Source organism: Podarcis bocagei (assembly GCF_964188305.1).
Source record: "Podarcis bocagei genome assembly, chromosome: 13".
Lineage (NCBI taxonomy): Eukaryota > Metazoa > Chordata > Lepidosauria > Squamata > Lacertidae > Podarcis > Podarcis bocagei.
Window position 1 is genome coordinate 37605558 of NC_138138.1, and position 20737 is coordinate 37626294.

The 20737-nt window shown below is 44.1% G+C and overlaps 1 protein-coding gene across 5 annotated transcripts; it reads left to right on the forward strand.

Moving 5' to 3' along the window:
- Positions 1-4: 4 nt before the first annotated feature.
- Positions 5-18844, forward strand: KMT5C (lysine methyltransferase 5C). Of its 5 annotated transcripts, none has more exons than XM_081167121.1 (10): positions 204-605; positions 8090-8347; positions 9806-9952; positions 10111-10276; positions 10817-10926; positions 11877-12040; positions 14517-14536; positions 15182-15318; positions 15853-16037; positions 17637-18844. In XM_081167121.1, the coding sequence occupies exons 3-10, from the start codon at positions 9843-9845 to the stop codon at positions 18476-18478; spliced, it is 1734 nt and encodes a 577-aa protein (XP_081023247.1). In that variant the 5' UTR covers positions 204-605; positions 8090-8347; positions 9806-9842; the 3' UTR covers positions 18479-18844. The 5 variants fall into 5 exon arrangements, with proteins under 5 accessions (XP_081023250.1, XP_081023247.1, XP_081023248.1 ...); XM_081167122.1 differs by having other exon boundaries at positions 8242-8347; XM_081167124.1 differs by lacking the exons at positions 204-605; positions 8090-8347 and adding an exon at positions 5-197.
- Positions 18845-20737: the final 1893 nt, after the last annotated feature.

A 20737-nucleotide genomic window follows, 5' to 3' on the forward strand; every position in this document is an offset into this window, starting at 1 on the left:
TGTGGGCGGCAATAGTTATTTGACATCCAGTTATCCAATGGGAAAGGCAAGATGTTTCTGGAATTCCAGCGGCCATTGAGTTGGGCAGCGGTTCTTCCAAAAGGGCGCGACTGAAGGAGGAACATACGAAAATTTGACAGACACCAAATTCTCCCAATAGGGGGCTGGGGAACCGGGCCGCGTCCTCATTCGACTCTGTAAGACGGGAGCAACATTTAACAGATACCAGCTTCGCCCAATCGGCTGAGGGGCGAGCCCCCTCCCGTGAAAGGCGGGAGTCTTCCCGGCCTAGTCGATCCAATAGGAGCCCGGGAGGGATTTTGAGAGGCACTTCCCTCTAAGCCAATCAAGCCCTGAACATGCGGGTGGGAAAGCGGGGCAGGCAAGGCTTCGCTCGAGGGGCACAATGGACGCACAACGGGAGGGAGGCGGGAGCTAGCTTTGATTGACGGCCCCGGCTGCCCAACGGCGCGTCGCGGGAACCGGGCCTGGGAGTGACAGGCTTTCAAAGGGGCAAATGGCGCGGGGAAAGGGGAGGGCGCACGGCGTGATGCGGTCGCGGTAGCGATAGCCGCCGAGAGTGAGAAACAGGAGCGCGCGAGCAGGTAGGTGAGCGGAAGAAAGAATGAAAGGGATCAGAGCGGCGGTGGGGGGGGGGGAGGGGAGAGAGAAAGGAATGTCCGTTGGGGGGAGGCCTGGCGCGCGCGCGGGCTTCGGTTGGAAGGGGAGGGATGCGCGCGCGTCCCGGGGGGGGGCGGTTCTGTGAGGTGAGAGGAGGGAAAAGAGTCTCCCCAGCCCTATTCCCTCCCAATATGTGGGGTGGGGGGGTCCTTTTGCGTGGGGATAAGGTGGTTGTGAGGAGAGGGGAAGCTGAGGTAAAAGCGAGGGCTTTTCCCTCGCAGTCAGGGCGGGCACTCGCCTCGCCTTCTCTCACCTCACTTTTTAATCCTAAATCTTAACAGGCCCCCCCAAACAAAGACTCGCACGAAAAGGACTCGCCCCAACGCTTGTCTTGTCCCAAGTTCCAGTCTTCCTTTTTTTTAAAAAAAAAAAGTCTTTTCCCTGAAAGAGACGAAAATGCCCTCCCCCCCACGTGCCCTCTCCTCTTTCATCCTAAAATGCCACACACACACACTGTCAGGAAAAACTAAGAATACCGAAACACTGGAGAGCATCCTCGGCTCCCTATTTCCTTTTTATTTCTTCAGTCTCCCTGAAACACTGAGAAGAAACCCCTCTTCCCCACATTTCCCTGCCTTTTGCCCTGTATTGTGACACCTTTTCTCTCCCCATTTCCAGCCCTAATTACTTTCCTGCCTTCTCACACATATCTAGGACACTCACCTTCTTTTTTCCTCTCCTGCCAACTACAATCTGAAAGGAGGACTAAAAATATAAACAAATGCTGTATTACAGAGCTTTCTGCACTTCTCATGTTGGTGACACACATTTCAGACATGCATCATTTTGTGACACAGCAATTCAGTTTTACTAGCAAACCAGAGGTTAAACTAACCCCTTTCCAGCCCCTGGAAGAGGATGGGGAGCGTTCGCACAACACACCTACACACTGCAGCTGACACACTTAACGTGTCATAACACACAGTTTGGAAAGCTCTGCTGTATTAGTTAGACCAGGGGTAGGCAACCTAACGCCCATGGGCCACAAGCGGCCCACGGGGGTCATTTAACTGGCCCACGAGCCTCCCATGAACCAAGCCATCTTCTTGGCAAGTCCCTGCGCGCTGCGCTAAACCAGCATGGCGCGTGGACTCGCTTCTGCGGTGCCGGAAATCGCGTCTACGCATGCTCAGACGCCAAAAATTGCACCTGTGCAGAAGTAGACACCGGAAATCATGTCTGCGCAGATGCAGAGGCTGGAAATGCGGAGGCTGGGATCTCCGCTGGAGTGAACCGGCCCAGGCGAGGTAAACCTTGCCGACCCCTGAGTTAGACAAATTGTCTGGCCTAGTTCAAGGCAATTACCTGGCCTCAACCCATCAGGCTTCGGGGCCAGAACACATGATGCTAGCACTGACTGCCCATGTAAGTGGTCTGCGCAAGGTGCTTCTTTCTGTGTGTAAAGTTACCATGTGTGGCAGCCTGTTGGCTTTTTGAGTTGTCATGCCCACAGTGACTGCCCTGAGCCAGTGAAGTACTGTTGTGCTAACTCTACAGGTGAATGGGCCTATCAGTGTGGTAAATACGCTTATGTGGTTAGCCACATGAGGGGACACTTAGGTTACTAATCTTTTTTTATCGGCTTTTAAAAAATTTAAATTGGATTTTTAAAATAAAATGCTTTTGAAGGATAATATTTTCTAAAGATAGTTTTCTATTTAAGTTACCTTATAGTGCAAAGACCATTCATCAGGAAATAAGAATTGTTTTAAGTTTTTTCATGTGTGCTAAAACTCAGTCTAAGGTTGTTGTTGTTTTTTTAAAAAAATGTTTAACCACATCAGTTAACAAACATGGATACATATGCCATAATGTTAGAGTTTTAGTTAAATAAATTGTGGGTGACCTGATGGGATACCTGCCAAAGTCTTCAAAATGGGTAGAATTGAACTTGCACAACAACTTCACAAGCTCATCAAAAAAATCTGGGAGAGAGAAGAGATCCCAGCAGAATTTAGGGATGCCAAAATCATCAATCTCTTTAAAAAAGGTGACAGAACTGATTGCGGAAACTATTGAGGCTCCTCTCTATTAGCTGCAGCTGGAAAAATTCTTCCAAGGATCTTAGCAAACCATCTCTTAACAATATCCAAGGTGACCCTTCCTGAGTCCCAAAATGGTTTTCGGCCTTCTATGGGGACAATGGACATGATTTTAACCGCTCGACAGCTTCAAGAAAAATGCAGAGAGCAAAACCAAGCCCTGTATATGGGGTTTATTGACCTGACTAAAGGCTTTTGACACTAAATCGTAATGCCCTGTGGACTGTCCTTCTGAAAATTGGCTGCCCAGATAAATTTGTGAACATCATTCAGCTCCTCCATGATAATATGACAGCAACAATCACAGATAACAATGGCTCTCAAAGTGAACCATTCACAGTGGGATCAGGTGTTAAACGGTTGTGTTATCGCCCCAACTCTGTTCATTATTTTCATTGCCATGATCTTACACTTAGTCGAAGGGAAACTCCCCACCGGAGTAGAAATCATATATCAAACAGATGGAAAGCTCTTTAATCTGAGCAGGCTGAAAGCAAAGAGTAAGGTTACTGTAACTTCCGTCATAGAGCTTTAGTATTCTGATGACAATGTAGTGTGTGCATGCTCAGATGATGACCTCCAAACCATCCTAAATATCTTCGCAGAAGCTTATGAAAAGCTTGGCCTATCGCTCAACATCCAAAAAACCAAAGTGCTGCACCAACAAGTACAAAATAACCCCTCTGCAGTGCCACAAATCCAACTCAATGGTGTAACATTGGAAAATGTCAATCACTTCTCCTACCTAGCCAGTTATCTTTCCACGAGGGCTGACATTGATGCCGAAATCCAGCATCGCCTGAGCTCTGCGAGTGTGGCTTTCTCCCTACTGAAGTGCAGAGTGTTTGAGGACCGGGACATTCACAGGGAAACCAAAATGCTTGTTTACAAAGCTATTGTACTACCAACCTTACTGTATGCTTGTGAAACATGGACCACTTATAAACGCCATCTCCAACTTGAAAGATTCCATCAGTGGTGTCCGAAAAATTTTACACATCACTTGCGAAGACAGGCGAACTAACACCAGTGTACTGGAAGAAGCAAAGATCACCAGTGTTGAAGCAATGATTCTTCAACATCAACTTCGTTGGACTGATCATGTTGTGTGGGTGCCTGATTATCATCCAAAGCAACTACTGTATTCCAAACTTTAAAATGGAAAGCATAATGCTGGTGGTCAACAAACATGTTTAAAGACTCTCTCAAGGCAAATTTTTAAAAATGTAGTACAAACACCAACAATTGGGAAACACTTTCCTGCGAGCACTCCAATTGGAGAACAGCCTTTACCCAAAGTGTCATGGGCTTTGAAGACACTCAAACTCAGGATGCAAGGGAGATACATGCTAAGAGGAAGGCACGCTTGGCAAATCCACACCATGATCAACTCCTGCCCGGAAACCAATGTCCCCACTGTGGAAGGACGTGTGGATCCAGAATTGGCCTCCACAGTCACTTATGGACTCATTGTTAAAACCGTGTTTATGGAAGACAATCCTACTTGGCTGCAAGTGATCGCCACAGAAGAAGATGATTGGTGGATGAAGCTTGGATACCTCAGAAACCCTCTGTTAGTTGCTTGCTTGGCGCTTTGAGAGCAATCCTTCACCTCTGTTATGAGCTAGATTCCATGGTTGATGGAGCTCCAAGCCTGCTTTCCAGATAGTCGTCTCTTGCTTTGGATACCTTTCTGAAGCACTGGGAGACAGTACAATACCTGAGTCAAGAATGAAGTGTCTCTTACATTGTAGAAATTTTAATGTCCTATGGAATGTGTCCCCTTCATGGATCACTGCCTTGCCGTGGCGAAGGGGCTTGAATAACTCAGAGAAGCTATGAACTATGCCGAGCAGGGCACCCAAGATGAACAGGTCATAGTGGAGAGTTTGGACCAAACGTGATCCACCTGGAGGAGGAACCGGCAAGCCACTCCAGTATCCCTGCCAAGAAAACTCCATGGACAAAGACAACAGGCATATAAAAGTTATGACGCTGGAAGATGAGCCCCTCAGGTCGGAAGGCGTCCAACATGCTACTGGGGAAGAGCGGAGGACAAGTACAAGTAGATCCAGAGCTGATGAAGCGGCTGGGCCAAAGCCGAAAGGACGCTCAGTTGTGGATATGCCTGGAAGCGAAAGGAAAGTCCAATGCTGTAAAGAAAAATATTGCATAGGAACTTGGAATGTAAGAACCATGAACCAGGGTAAGTTGGATGTGGTCAAAAATGAGATGGCAAGAATAAATATTGACATCCTGGGCATCAGTGAACTAAAATGGACAGGAATGGGCGAATTCAGTTCAGATGGCTATCATATCTATTACTGTGGGCAAGAAACCCGTAAAAGAAAAGGAGTGGCCCTCATAGTCAACAAAAGAGTGGTGAAAGCTGTACCGGGATGTAATCTCAAAAATGATAGAATGATCTCGATACGAATCCAAGGCAGACCTTTTAACATCACAGTAATCCAAGTTTATGCACCAACTACTGGTGCTGAAGAAACTGAAATTGACCAATTCTATGAAGACTTACAAGACCTTATAGAAGTGACACCAAAGAAGGATGTTCTTCTCATTATAGGGGACTGGTATGCTAAAGTAGGGAATCAAGAGATAAAAGGAACAACTGGCAAGTTTGGCCTTGGAGATCAAAACGAAGCAGGGCAAAGGCTAATAGAGTTCTGTCAAGAGAACAAGCTGGTCATCACAAACACGCTTTTCCAACAACACAAGAGACGACTACACATGGACATCACCAGATGGGCAGCATCGAAATCAGATTGACTATATTCTCTGCAGCCAAAGATGGAGAAGCTCTATACAGTCAGCAAAAACAAGACCAGGAGCTGACTGTGGCTCAGATCATCAGCTTCTTATAGCAAAATTCAAGCTTAAACTGAAGAAAGTAGGAAAAACCACTGGGCCGGTAAGATACAATCTAAACCAAATCCCTTATGAATACACAGTGGAAGTGAGGAACAGGTTTAAGGATTTAGATCTGGTGGACAGAGTGCCTGAAGAACTATGGATGGAGGCTCGCAACATTATACAGGAAGCAGCAACGAAAACCATCCCAATGAAAAGGAAATGCAAGAAAGCAAAGTGGCTGTCCAACGAGGCCTTACAAATAGCGGGGGAGAGAAGGCAAGCAAAATGCGAGGGAGATAGTGAAAGATACAGGAAATTGAATGCAGATTTCCAAAAAATAGCAAGGAGAGACAAGAAGGCCTTCTTAAACGAGCAATGCAAAGAAATAGAGGAAAACAACAGAATGGGAAGAACCAGAGATCTGTTCAAGAAAATTGGAGATATGAAAGGAACATTTCGTACAAAGATTACCATAATAAAGGACAAAAGTGGTAAGGACCTAAGAGAAGCAGAAGACATCAAGAAGAGGTGGCAAGAATACACAGAGGAATTATACCAGAAAGATATGGATGTCTTGTACACCCGAGGTAGTGTGGCTGCTGACCTTGAGCCAGACATCCTGGAGAGTGAAGTCAAATGGGCCTTAGAAAGCACTGCAAATAACAAGGCCAGTGGAAGTGATGGTATTCCAGCTGAACTATTTAAAATTTTAAAAGATGATGCTGTTAAGGTGCTACACTCAGTATGCCAGCAAATTTGAAAACTCAGCAGTGGCCAGAGGATTGGAGAAGATCAGTCTACATCCCAATCCCAAAGAAGGGCAGTGCCAAAGAATGCTCCAACTACCGGACAATTGCACTCATTTCACACGCTAGCAAGGTTATGCTTAAAATTCTACAAGGAAGGCTCAAGCAGTATGTGGACCGAGAACTCCCAGAAGTGCAAGCTGGATTTAGAAGAGGCAGAGGAACCAGAGACCAAATTGCAAACATGCCCTGGATTATGGAGAAAGCTAGAGAGTTCCAGAAAGACATCTACTTCTGCTTCATTGACTATGCAAAAGCCTTTGACTGTGTCGACCACAGCAAACTATGGCAAGTTCTTAAGGAAATGGGAGTGCCTGATCACCTCATCTGTCTGCTGAGAAATCTCTATGTGGGACAAGAAGCTACAGTTAGAACTGGATATGGAACAACTGATTGGTTCAAAATTGGGAAAGGAGTACGACAAGGCTGTATATTATCTCCAAGCTTATTTAACTTATATGCAGAATTCATCATGCGAAAGGCTGGGCTGGATGAATCCCTAGCCAGAATTAAGATTGCCGGAAGAAATATCAACAACCTCAGATATGCAGATGACACAACCTTGATGGCAGAAAGTGAGGAGGAATTAAAGAACCTTTTATTGAGGGTGAAAGAGGAGAGCGCAAAACATGGTCTGAAGCTCAACATCAAAAAAACGAAGATCATGGCCACTGGTCCCATCACCTCCTGGCAAATAGAAGGGGAAGAAATGGAGGCAGTGAGAGATTTTACCTTCTTAGGCTCCATGATCACTGCAGATGGTGACAGCAGTCACAAAATTAAAAGACGCCTGCTCCTTGGGAGAAAGGCGATGGCAAACCTAGACAGCATACTAAAAAGCAGAGACATCACCTTACCAACAAAGGTCCGTATAGTTAAAGCCATGGTTTTCCCAGTAGTGATGTGTGGAAGTGAAAGCTGGACCATAAAGAAGGCTGATCGCCGAAGAATTGATGCTTTTGAATTATGGTGCTGGAGGAGACTCTTGAGAGTCCCATGGACTGCAAGAAGATCAAACCTATCCATTCTTAAGGAAATCAGCCCTGAGTGCTCACTGGAAGGACAGATCCTGAAGCTGAGGCTCCAATACTTTGGCCACCTCATGAGAAGAGAAGACTCCCTGGAAAAGACTCTGATGATGGGAAAGATGGAGGGCACAAGGAGAAGGGGACGACAGAGGACGAGATGGTTGGATAGTGTTCTCGAAGCTACCAGCATGAGTTTGTCTAAACTGCGGGAGGCAGTGGAAGACAGAAGTGCCTGGCGTGCTCTGGTCCATGGGGTCACGAAGAGTCGGACACGACTAAACAACTAAACAACAACATGGAATGTGTTCCTAGAATGTATCAATCTTTGTGTACTTACTTAAATATGTGTGTGTGTGAGAGAGAGAGAGAGAGAGAGAGAATAAATCTGGTAGTCCAAGTTTTCTTTTTTTAGAGATCCGTGATGAGGGGCTGAAAAATTTCCAGTGTTTTGTTGTTGATATTATTATTATTGCAGAAAAATTCCCATTAGTATACATTAGTAACAATGAATGGATGTCAGTTGCAAATACCATACAATTAAAGTCCAATTTTAAAGTTTTTAGTTTGTTTATTAAATGCAAATAAACATTCTGAATTAGATCATTCTTGAAGGCATCAGGAAATTCTCTGATGCAAATTAACCTAACTCATTTTCTCTCTCCAGAAAATCTACAAATGGGACTTGGTAGCTATTCTACTGTAGCTCTGGCCGACCTTTGCTCAGCATTGACCTGCCTGGGAGTTGCCTCTTCAAAGGCAGAGAGTTGTATCCCTGAACAAAGCAATGAAGTGATTATAGTCTATTTCTAAATGTAGGTCATGACTGCTGTCTGAAACGACATGTAGTGGGCAGTCAATGAGATGACCTCAGGTTCCTTTCTGAGCTGTATTCTGGAGATCCACATGTACAACCAGGAAGCTAGTGATTGACTTAAACTCACATGTTATTTTTGTTTGAAAAATTTCTTATACATAAAGAAGTTAAGTGTCCCACAAAGGCATCAATGCATGTTCCCTTGGTGGAAAAATCCTAAATGGAAAAGTAGCATTTTATATTGGCACATAGCAACTGTGCAGAATTGTTGGCTGAAAAAACGTTGACATCAGTTCCTAGCTAGCAGTCATTGTTCAACCCCTTCTCTTTTGGTCTCTTGTTCTTTGGGAACAAGTGTTCCTTTATCAGTGTCCCTGGCCCTCTGGAGAGAATGATACCCAACAGCTTGCATCCCTTTCTGTAAGTAATCCAATGTGCTCTGGTTTCAAGAAAGCAAGAAACAGCTGTACTCTGTCACAGCTTCCTAATTTCTCTGTGCCCAAGCACAAATGAGGGAAATTCTTTCCCTTCTTTAAGCCCTCTGCATGTGCCAGAGGATTTGGGGTAGGAATGAGTCAGGCTAGTAAATCAAGCTAATATCTGTAGGCCCCTGGTGAACAATGCCTCTTTCCAGGGAGATCCATTGGATATTCCTTCTTGTGAGGTTGGATTGATGTTGGCTAAATACATTTAGTGACCCTTGCTATGAGGAGCATATTCCCACAGAAAGTTCTGGACAACTGATGTTCTAGAGTTGACTGTAGTATACAACCATTTTGTGTATCTTGAGAGTATGTGAGGTTTAGTGATTTCAGGGTTTTTTGGGGTGATAGATTTTATTGTAGTATGGTTTTGTCGGCTTTTTTAATTGGAAAAAGTTAAGTATTCAGTGTTTACAAGAGGGGCTGTGTAGAAATATAACCTTTCTAAAGTAAAAATATTTGAGTAGGAGGTTTTAAAGCTGATTTTGGGGGTGAGGAGGTAACAGAGATATGAGGTTGGATCGAATAGATTGGAGACAGAATTCCTGGCATGGTGGATTTAATCAAGTCTCTTATATGAGTTCCCACTTAAATAGGGTGGCTTTAATAAGTGTCACATGCAGACTTTTCTGTAAAAAAAATACTATGATTGCAGTAAGACCAGTCCATTAAAAACATGTTTTCGTTAATCACTTTGTTGAATAAAGATTAGCCAAACGCAATCTGATTTTGTGGTTTATTACAAATGTAAATAAAGTCTTGCTGAGCTTGTAGTTCAGTTATAATGATTACAGTTTACAGTACCTAGCAAAAAAAGTGGTTACTGAGAATGTTATATTAATGTCATGAGCATATTGGAAAAAGAATAATGTGAATTTAAATAAACCTGTGGGCAGATCTGCATGCACATGCATAGGGAAACCAAAGATTTCAGAGAATGCAGATGCGGTTTAGGGTCAAAACATGCTTCTACATAATTCATTACCTTTAATCTGAATTTTGGTAACTAGGGGTGGGAATTACGCACTGACCCCAACTTTCCTGTGTGTGTGTGCATCTTTGACTCTGTCCCCCTCTCTTGCAGGTAGCACGGCTGAGTACAGCATGGTTCTGGAAGGAAGATGGGTTCTACTCGTGTGACTGCCAAGGAGCTATGTGAAATTGATGATCTAGCTACAACACTAATTCTCGACTCCTACCTCGGCTTTAAGACCCATAAGATGAACGTAAGGTGAGGGCCTAAGGTCTCAAAGACCCAAGAAGATTCCACTTGCAACACAGGGCAAAATAGAAATTGAGGGGGAGTGGTGAAGCTTGGGATTGAGGGGGATAAGGAAAGCAGTATGTTTCAAAGCAAACCCAACTCCTCTCTCTTTCTTATCCCTTCAGCCCACTCCCAGGCATCAGAAGAAAGCACCATTTGCGGGAAGCAGTAGAAGCTTTCCGGAAGCGCAAGGACCTAGACATGGCATATCAGGCCTTGATGCAAGGTGGATGGGCCTGCCAGTACTTTGCGAAGCGAAGCCGTCAGCAGGAGGCTGCCTTCAAGACTCATGTACAACTCTTTTACCTCTTTGCTATTTCGGGAGAGGGAGGGTGAGAAAGATGTCAAAATCTGAAAGTGAGCATGGGAGGGATTGTTTTTGCTTCAGATATGTGAAAGAGCCCTTGGGTCGTATTTCACAGGAACCTTTACACCAACAGAGGTCATTAATTAGCAATGCTAACCCTCAAAATAGTTCTTCATGACACATACCTGCTGACACTGCTAGGTCAATTAGTCCAGACATTCCACAAGCGATAACATTGAAATTCTTGATGTATCCCTCCAGCAGTTTTATGTTGCAGTTTCCCTTTTAAATGTGGATTTTAAAAAAATAACATGAGTGGCAGTTTTGGCTGTCTGTTCTTCTCTGAAGCACTTTCTCTAATGCCCCACTCCCCATCAGATCCTTTTTTTGCTCCGGCTGATGGATAGGAAGACTATGATAACTCCTTGGTTCTTAGGAGAAGCATTGGCTAGACTTCTGATGAGGGGGTAAGCAGGGAGCCAGAATTACTAACTAGGAGCCAATTGTTTATCTCTTTTCTACAGATATTTCGTTACCTTCGCATCTTCCTTCCTGAGAGTGGTTTTGCCATCAAGCGCTGTACCCGGTATTCCCTGGAAATAAATGGTGCCCGTGTGGTCGCTACAAAATCATGGTAGGGTGGTGGTGGTTTGACACCCTTTCTATGTAACACCCTTCTACTTGCTAGTATTATGTAACCTTATATGGCTTACAGTAATGATGAAAACATTGAAATGCAATTTATAAATCATAAAAACAAGAACAAACAATGCAACAGAAAATAAAAACCATCTCAAATCCTCAAGCAATATCAATAGTATTTTAACGCAGTTCTAAAAGTTTAAATTAAAACATTTTTTTTAAGTCCTGGGAAAATAAAAAGCTTTCCTGCTGGCACCAAAAACCACCAGGAAGATCTTTTTGGCTAGCAGTTGCTCCAGCTGACAAAGTGTCAAAGTGACTTAAGCAGATGTGCAGCGCAAGGAGCCCAGGGGCACCCCACTCCATCCAATGAAATCCTAAACTCTTAGTAAACTAAATAGAGCAACAACAACAAAAATGCAGGTAGAATGCAAGCAGGGCTGTAGAAACTTTCCAGTGTTTTGCACTGTTGGTAACATGTATGACTATCTCCCCCTTGGACAGAAGTTGTTGGTGTTCTGGAGGCTCAATGAGCTGTTGATTCTCTGGGAAAAAGTTCTCAAAAAGGCCCTACAGTGGTACCTCGGGTTACATATGCTTCAGGTTACATACGCTTCAGGTTACAGACTCCGCTAACCCAGAAATAGTAGCTCAGGTTAAGAACTTTGCTTCAGGTTGAGAACAGAAATCGTGTGGCAGCGGGAGGCCCCATTAGCTAAAGTGGTGCTTCAGGTTAAGAAGAGTTTCAGGTTAAGAACGGACCTCCGGAACGAATTAAGTATGCAACCAGAGGTACCACTGTATTCCCAATCTATAATGCAGGGAGGGAACTAATATTCAGTAAAGTGAACTTAAATTTGCCCACCATTCTCACCTACTGTACACTTATGGGGAGCATGACAGCTAATCTATGATGCTTGTGTCTTTCTCCCTGCCTATAAGGAAAAAGAATGACAAACTGGAGCTCCTGGAGGGTTATATTACAGAGCTAACAGAGCCAGACGAGAGTCTCCTGCGGACTGGTGAAAATGACTTCAGCATCATGTATTCCACACGCAAACAGTGTGCCCAGCTATGGCTGGGGCCTGCAGCCTTCATTAATCATGGTATGTGAAATGTGCAGCTGGTCCTGGCTCTGCCTCTGAATCGTTGTTCCATAGATCTTCTCATAACTTCTGCATCTCCCAGAGATGTAGTGCCCTACAGCCCTTTGACTCCATCTCTGCATTTTGTTTTTCCATAAATTTTACTGTTCATGTGGGCATACAATGTAGACTATGAATTACCATAATCTTATCTGATGTGGGTGGGGGAATGAGGAACCAGGACCCCTGCCGTATTAGCAGTTCCCTACTTGGGGAACTTTTGCACACATCCAGTGCTGATTTACATTTTGTTTAGGCAACATGGCTGCTTTTCTGCTACTCTAATTATAATACCAAGGTCTCCATGAGTGTTATTGAAAGCAGTAAATAAATGTGCAAAGGTCCAAGTAGCTTCTACGGAAGAAATCCAGACATGGTGTAGTGTCATCCATTTAGATCCATCATAGTTGCTTTCTTGTATGCATGAAACATACCATAACTGCTGGATGTGATTTATGTGCAGGTATAGCAGGTCTCAGATTAACACCAGAAAGTCCCTTTCAGTATGGAATGAAATTGCAACAAATTGTTCTTTAAAAATACTTTTACTGAAGAAAACAATTAAACCAATGTACAGAAATTAATCAGTTCCGCGAGTCTCTTCGTCTAGCGGTTTTTTCGTCTTGCGAAGCAACCCTATTAGCGGATTAGCGCTATTAACGCTATTAGCAGTTTAGCGGCGATTAAAGGCTTAGCGGCTATTAAAGGCTTAGTGGATTAGCGGCTAAAAGGCTATTAGCGGCTTAGAAAAAGGGGGGGAAGCGGAAAAAAATCGGAACACTCGCAAGACGTTTTCATCTTGCAAAGCAAGCCCATAGGTAAAATTGTCTTGCGAAGCAGCTCAAAAACGGAAAACCCTTTCGTCTAGCCGGTTTTCCGTCTTGCGAGGCATTCGTCTTGCGGGGCACCACTGTATGTCCATAGAGTATCTCATTATAGTGCAAATTAAAATATTGAATTCAAAGGTGTCCGTTTAACTGCCTAAATCAGAAAGAACAGATATTCAATTCCTTCAGTTGAGTTTATCAAGCTTCCATGTGTTTGTCTTGGACGACAACACTTTTTGTTTCATAATTGTTTTTAAATTTTTCAATAAAGTTTGTAAAGGCAAACAAAAAAACCAATAACTTCAATCTTAGCAGCTTGTGGGACCCACCAGAAACCAATCCATAATAGAGAGGATCGAATAAAGTTTCCAGTACTCATTCCAAGCTGCTTGTAAAAGGTTCCTTTTCTAAATCTGGTTCATAATTTGATTTTTAGTATACACTTCCTAAGGATTCTGTCTATTTTGGCAAGTACAGGAAGAATGTAAGGAGGATTGGGAATGAGTATTAAGATAAGTGGGGTGTAGGAACAGGTTTGCTTAAGATGTTATATGTATTTTTAACTAGCTTTCAAGTTGGTAGGCTTTTTGTTGGAATTAATTGAAAAGTGAAGGAATTGGTCATTCCAGTGAAGTCTAGGGTGCAATCAGTTGGTACATTCCATAGGAAACTGACTTATAGCAGTCAGACTATTTGATCATTGGTCCCAGCATTGTCTACTCTGACAACAGTTCTCCAGAGTTCTTCCCACCATCTACTACTACCTGGTCCTTCCAGCTGGAGGTACCAGGGAGGGAACCTGGAACTTTCACTGAGCTATGTTGGGTCCCTTCATGAAAAGGCCAGTAAGAATTAGTTTTTTAGATTGCTTATTTTAGCACCCCATTTATGTGACCTTGAATGGAAACTTCTTTCCCCTCCCCAAGAGTTATTAATGGCTGAAAAGCCTACCCTTTTCTGGACTTCAGGTAACTAAGATCATGTGATCACTGAAACTGGATTTAGTTCTCTGTAGAAGGCAAGAAAAATCCTACACAGTGCAGTTGAAAGTCTCCTCCCTCTCTGAAGCACACTGTTTTGTTCAGCTCCCCATTCCCCAGAGGCTTTGGGATTTCAGCAGGAGCATCAAGCTAGTCTTCACAACCTTAGAAGGCTAGAAAGCTTAGAAGCTTGCCTTCAGAAAAAAGTGAGAGCGCTTATTGGGGTACTATGTTTAGACCCCACACCTACCAGGGCATGATTTGAGGGCGCACGATGCAGTCACCCTCCTGAAGCGAAGCAGCTTTCAGTGTGAATGGTACATGGATTGGTGTCTGGCTGGGAACCTAATGAATGCTGCCATGTTATTTCTTGATGGAAGGCTGGAAGGAAGTTAGGTTATTAGTGAAATGATAATTTACCCCAACTTGTAATTGCTTTGAGAGAAAGCAGGATGCATTGTTGAAAAGCAGCAGCATACTTTTTCTCTTCTAGCCCGTTGCTGAAATGTAAATAGTGTCTGAACAAGTGGACTATCTTTATAACTTGTCTCTGCTTTTTTTGAAAATATCTCTCCACTACTGCCTATCCCCCACCCCATATAATTTGTCCCTCACCGTGGAACCTCTCAGACTGCAGGCCCAATTGTAAGGTAAGTCATTTTGGCTTATTGCTAGTAGAGGTGGCACTCCTTGTTTAAAATTCTGAGGCTTCGCATTTGGTACAAGCCACACAAACTCATTCCTAGAAATCATTTATTATTGTGGCGTTTGCTTTGGGTGTAGGATATGTTGGAAGAGGTTGAAAAAGGAAGCAAGTAATACCTTGTAAATATTTGGGAGAGGAAGGAAGCTGTATGACTTACAAAAGTTCCCCCTGCTGAGTCCTGGCAGTTTCTCTCCTACTGCTTCTCCCACCCAGTTTCTCTTCTACTGCTTCTCAGGATGCTGAGTTTCAGCCATTGCTTCAGCATCATAAAGGCTAGAAGCATGACCCTCATTCCCCATAGTTCAGGTCTAGAAAAAAATAAATTTCTTTGCCTCTTTTCATACTAGCATGCTGTTTCTGAGAAGTGCCTAGAAGCCCAGTGTCAGGAATTTCTGTGTCTGCAAATAGAGTCTTGTGAAAATAAGAGCTGGGTCACTTGGGATTTCTGAGAGGGAGGAAAGAGGAGGAGTCTGCTTGTTGTCTCCCTCCACACACCCCCGGAGAGCATCCTGAACCTCTACATTTCTGGGTTTTTTCCCTGTTTCCTGCTGTTCCTTCCCCTTGTACATTGTTTGTCTCTGTACTGCAGTTTGTCCCAATGGATGGGAACACTGCCTGCGTCAAGGTGCTGCGGGACATTGAGCCAGATGATGAGATCACATGCTTCTATGGAGACGGCTTCTTTGGAGAGGACAATGAGTTGTGCGAATGCTACACTTGTGAAAGGTGAAGGCTGTGGGCAGTGAAGTCTTAAGGAATCTCAGCTGGGGAATGGGTGGTATTTCTAGTGGTTTGATACTATTACCGTGCCTGTGAGTTGCAGACTGTCCAACTGCTCAGGTACAGAGAAGCTCCATCCTCAAGGGATAGGAGCGCTCCTGGGGTTGGTTGCTAGGTAGCACAGTTTGGATGGCAGCTATTTCCTCCTGGGCCGTCACATAACCTTTTAAAGAGCAACAGCAGCACCTAAGGATTGGGGGAGGATATTATACATACTCTTCCACAGGAGATCCGGAGTGAATGATCTCATTTGTCCCCTTTCCCTTTTTCCTTCCTCCTTCCATAAAAGTCTATAATGGTTGCTATGTCTTGATTTTCTCTTATTGTTGGTTATCTTGTAAAACCAGGCTTCAAGGGTGTGGGTGTGGGTGTACATTTATACACATACATACAAGCCAGAGTGAACTGCTTAGTAAATGCAGAGCTCCATTATTGTGCAGTTACACACCTCACCCAATTATCAACTGTTTCCTCTTTCAGGAAGGGGGAAGGAGCCTACCGCCTCCTGAATCAAACACCTCCACAATCTACCTCAATCAATGATAACTATCTGCTCAGAGAGACAGATGGCCGTCTACAGCGGTGGAAACGTCCGTCATACAAGCTGGCCCGACTCAGTGTGAAAGTGGGATGCAACGCCCGGCGCAGGAAAGCAAAAATACATGGTGAGATGTATAAGGGTTGACTTGCTGAAACAAGATTTTGTGGGTTGCAGTTCTGTAAGGTAACATGTGGCTTGAGCATCTGCTCAATGTAGCCTTGCAAAAGAGATGAGCCTGCTAGTTTGCACCCATTTTCTCCCTCCCATGCCTCATCAAATTCAGCACAAGAAAAATTAGTGCTATTACAGTGATCTGTGTGGTGAGGAAAAAGAGTAGCGCTTTCCCCTGAGTTGAAGTGGTGTTAATAAATCTTTTTTGGTAGACACATGTTTCACATCCACACGTTCTGTGAGTCTCATGAATTAGGGCCTTTAGACAGTGGCAATACTGCATCTTAGTAGATTTACCCAGCAACTAAACATTCACACAGGTTTTTTAAATGGGGTGCTTATTGTGTGTGTGTGTGTGTGTGTGTGTGGAGATATATATATATATATATATATATATATATATATATATATATATATATACACACACACACACACACACACACACACACACACACACACGGAGAATCAAAATATACAGTTGCAACACTTCAATGGGGAACAGCTAATGATGTGTATATTTTGGCAGTGGGGAATAGCTCAGCAACAATATACACAGTTTTTTTGGTTTGGGAGAATTAGCTAAGTATTCATGACTAAGCTAACACACATACATACAAGAAGGAGCAAGGATACAGGGTGTAAGAGGAGGAGTGAGAAACTGGAGGTGCACTAGCCTGCTCTTTCTCTCTGGGCCCACTTGTCAGAGCAGGTCTCAGTAATGCATAACTGGGCAGGGAGTACCAGGAGGTGGCTTCTAAAACAGTCACACACAGCACTGTAGATAGGAAGAGGGAGCAAATGTGGAGGCTACATTTTGTAGAGGAAAGATCTCCAGATTATAGTATATGTAGCAAGAAATAAATTTCCTAGCCTTGGTAGACGATCCTGAAGAAGTGGAACTGGGGCATATAGCTCCTGGATTAGGTAGGAAATAAAGGGACAAACAGACAAGCCAGAACCCTGAAAAGGGACTTCTGAGCAGCTGGCACCAGAATCTCTACTTCAGCAAACAGGGATCCAGAGAAGCAGGAACCAGGAGAGACTTGAAAAAGCATTGAGCAGCTGCACCAAATAGGGAACCTGGGAGGCAGCAAACGAAAAGCATGGGGAGATAACAGTCAGACCCTGGGTTCTGTGCAGGCAGCAAGAGTGATTTCAGCAAGTCAAGGTGACCGTGTAGTACCAGAAGTATATGTGAAGCCTAGAGTTTATATACCCTCAAAAACAAGAGTTCCAGAGCAACTGCAATTCATGGATTTTGTTTTGCAGAGACAAGTGGTGACACTCACTCTTCAGCTAGTTTTAATTAGTGGTCACATTTCCAGAGGGGGCCCCTATTGTAATGATAGCTGATGGTATCGTATTGCCCAAACCCATGTACTGTGCATATGACTTGCAGCATCACCTCTACTGAGGTGTCCAATTTAACTCTTAAAGGTACTTTTCAGGCAAAGGGTCCAGTGGTACCACTGCTTAAATAGGTTACAGCTTGGGATGGATGGTGTGGTGGGGAGCATTGCTCTTAGGGCTGACCTCCCTTCTCTTCCTCCAGCTGCTCTCCGCAGATCCGCCTTTCGTTGGTACCTGAGGATACTAAAGCCTTTATGTATCCCCCTGCACAACTGCTTGGGCTGCACAGCACGTAGCTGCAAGCTCAGTAAGCAGCCACTGGTGCATCTGCAACGCTGCCCTCCTTCCATGTTCCCTGCATCACATCTCCGCCGCTCTTCGCGCAGGAAGAGCAGCCACTTTGAGACCCAGCAAAGCTTCTTCTTCACAAGGACGTACAATAGACCTGAGAGCCCGAGCTGGGCAGACCAGAGCGACTTGGTGGTGAATCTTGGCAAGAGAGTTCCCTTGCACTGGGAAGGCTCGCGCAGAGAAGCGGTGCGTGGGATTGGTGAGAGAGAACCACATAGCAGCAACGGGGAGCTTAGCCAGGGGGCTGAGGAGCACTACACAGGAGATGTGAAGAACCCCGCTGAGATCATGGGGTCTCATGGATCAGGATCTGGGGAACTATACTCAGGGTACCAAGAGATCCTTGGCTCTACAGGCTCTTCCTCCTCCGGCCAGGTCTTATGCAGAACAAGGAGCATGACCCGACGCCAAACTTGGGATTTGCCCAAACCCCAAGTCTCACTATCAGCAGTAGACCCCAAACTTTCCCAGTATGCTCATGTCCGCTTGGAGACCCCCCTCTTTAGAGGCAGGCAGTACTGGCAGCAGCCCCCACCAGACAAGGGGAAGGAGGAGCCGACAGAGGAGCAGCATCCCCCAAAGCAAATTGTTTCCTTTCCCCCTTTTGTGCCACCCAAGCGGTTTCGACTGGTCGTAAGCCACGGCTCCATCAACCTTGAAGTGGCCTCCAACTCCTGTGAGGAGTTATCTTGATCTGGCTGGTCTCCAGCTCCCTCAGCTGCTTGCGGAAGCTTGATCCTTGATAAGCCAGGGCAAAACCCACCAACCAGAATTTGCCTGAAAGCATCTGTTGACTTTTTCATCTTTGTCCCAATCACCTTGTATGGGGGTGAGAAACCATCGCTTTTGTTCTGTTGTGATGCTCACAAAGGGCTCAAGGATATATCTGTGCTAACAACACCATCCTGTGTTCCATTTCCTCTCGTTCTAAAGCAGATTTACTTTCCGTTTTTCCTCTTTCCGGGGTGCTCCCTCCATCACACTTGTACTCTCACTTTCCTTTTTAGAAGCACCCTCCACAACCAGGCCAAACCTTGATCCATTACCCCTGAAACTTAAGCCATATAGCAGGCTGCATGGATGTCTGGGATTGACTGTTCCTGTCATCTTACCGTGGAACTCCGCTTGCTTTCTCCCAGGCTCCTTTCACCTTTTGACTCCAAGTATCCCAATGCTCTAGTTTGTAGCAGTTCAATCATGGAACTACAGACACACATGGTGCTTTTGCTTTTGTTGCCCCTAAGGAGGTTGTGAGGCTGGTGAGAGTGAAATGACTGGTGGGTAAAGGAAGCCTACATCTGATCAGGGAAGCCTCTTTAATTCTTTGTAAGAAAACCAGCAACCAGAAGTGCACATGCGCATGCAACCCATGCCTATTCAGCCCATTTAGCCTGATGACTGCTGTTTGCTTAAACAAGTTTATCTAGGGAATTACTCTTTCTTCTCTCCTCTTTCTCACTTTCTACCCCCTCCCACAAACTGCTTTTTAGGTGCCTACTGTTACAATACATCCACTTTTCTAGTTTTTAAAGCTGCTTTTGTATTAGGTCTGTCTTGTCTCTCCTCCCTGCTGGGGCTTTTCAATGAATGTGTACTGGGGCTTTTTACACTGTTACTGACCTTTAAGGTATTTCATGTTTTTATACTTAGATATGGCTGAGGTTAAATGGTTTTTTAGAATACCAGTGAGTTTGATAATTTTATGCAAATATTTCACACTGTAGTCAAATGGTAGAGAATGAAATAATTGAACTTTCCTAGCTCCGATCAGAGGATTCCTTGGCTCAGGGGCATTGTGATAAAGGACCTTCCTTCTGTGAGGTGCTGGCTTGGACTGGATAAATGGTTCTTACTCATGTAGTAGTGGCTGGGTTCAGTTCAAATGTCATTGCAGTACAGTAAATAGATCATCTGTATTTTTGACCTGTGGCCCTGTCTGGCAGTTCTTGGGATTTCCAGCCTCTTTCTGAGCAACATTCAGCGGGGTACTTAGAAATCTAGTTGAAGATTAGCTGAAGATGAGAAGCCAACAGGTGGGCTGTATTGCAGCCAGTCTTTTTCGGAGAATGCTTGCTTCATTTTGCAGCCATTTTCATAGCGAGATTTGTGGTGTTGACTTTGGAAAAATCCATAGCCAGGAATCAGCAGGACCTGCTTTAACTTTCTCTTTTCTCCCTTCTTCGTCAGTTTTGTTTTCAATTTGGTGCATTTCAGTCTTAATGCCTTCTCCATATAGCTTCTGAAAGAGACAGGTGTGCATCTGTGAGCCACTGCTGTTTAAGGCTGCAATTCTATGCACACTTGGGAGTAAATCCTTTTAATTTGGTGAGAGTTCCTTCTAACTGTGGATAGCATCTGTCTTCTGGATGAGTTTTTGAGTTCTGAAACAGAGAAATCTGTTTTTAGAGCTGCTTCTTGAGTTTTGCTTGGTATCTGTGTTGGATATATATTATAATCCAGACCTTCTGTTTTTAATAGTTCTGCCAAGTACCAGTACTGATTTTTTTTAAAAAAGTGATATTTAGGCATTTGTAGGTAAGAGTTTCAAAAGCACAACTGCAGCTAGAAGGAGCTGTAGCTGCTCATTCTGTCACAATAAGGAAATTGTATTTATAGTGCAGGGATAATATTTTGAACTTGGTTGTGTGAGTGTGAGGACTTAGCTGTGGAGAAGGGTATTTTCCTTCACAACAAAAAGGCTGAAAATCCACAGACCTTCAGTCATGAGCATTTTCATTAATGGATCTGAGAGGGAGTCCATTATCTGTGTTGTGGAGAATGTTGGTAGATACTTGCAACTGCATATTCATGTGAAGGCATGATAATTTTGTTAAATAAACAAAAACATAAGAGAAACTTGCACAACTAGGTAACATAAACAACACTTTCTTTCATATATCCCCTTTATGCTGGTAATTTGATCTGTTTCCACCATCATTCATATTAATCTGC

Coding starts and splice junctions, on each gene's coding strand:
- KMT5C (XM_081167124.1), top strand. CDS start 9,843: ATGGGTTCTACTCGTGTGACTGCCAAGGAGCTATGTGAAATTGATGAT. Junction 15,319..15,852: donor GAATGCTACACTTGTGAAAG/GTGAAGGCTGTG, acceptor TTCCTCTTTCAG/GAAGGGGGAAGGAGCCTACC. Junction 16,038..17,636: donor CAGGAAAGCAAAAATACATG/GTGAGATGTATA, acceptor CTCTTCCTCCAG/CTGCTCTCCGCAGATCCGCC.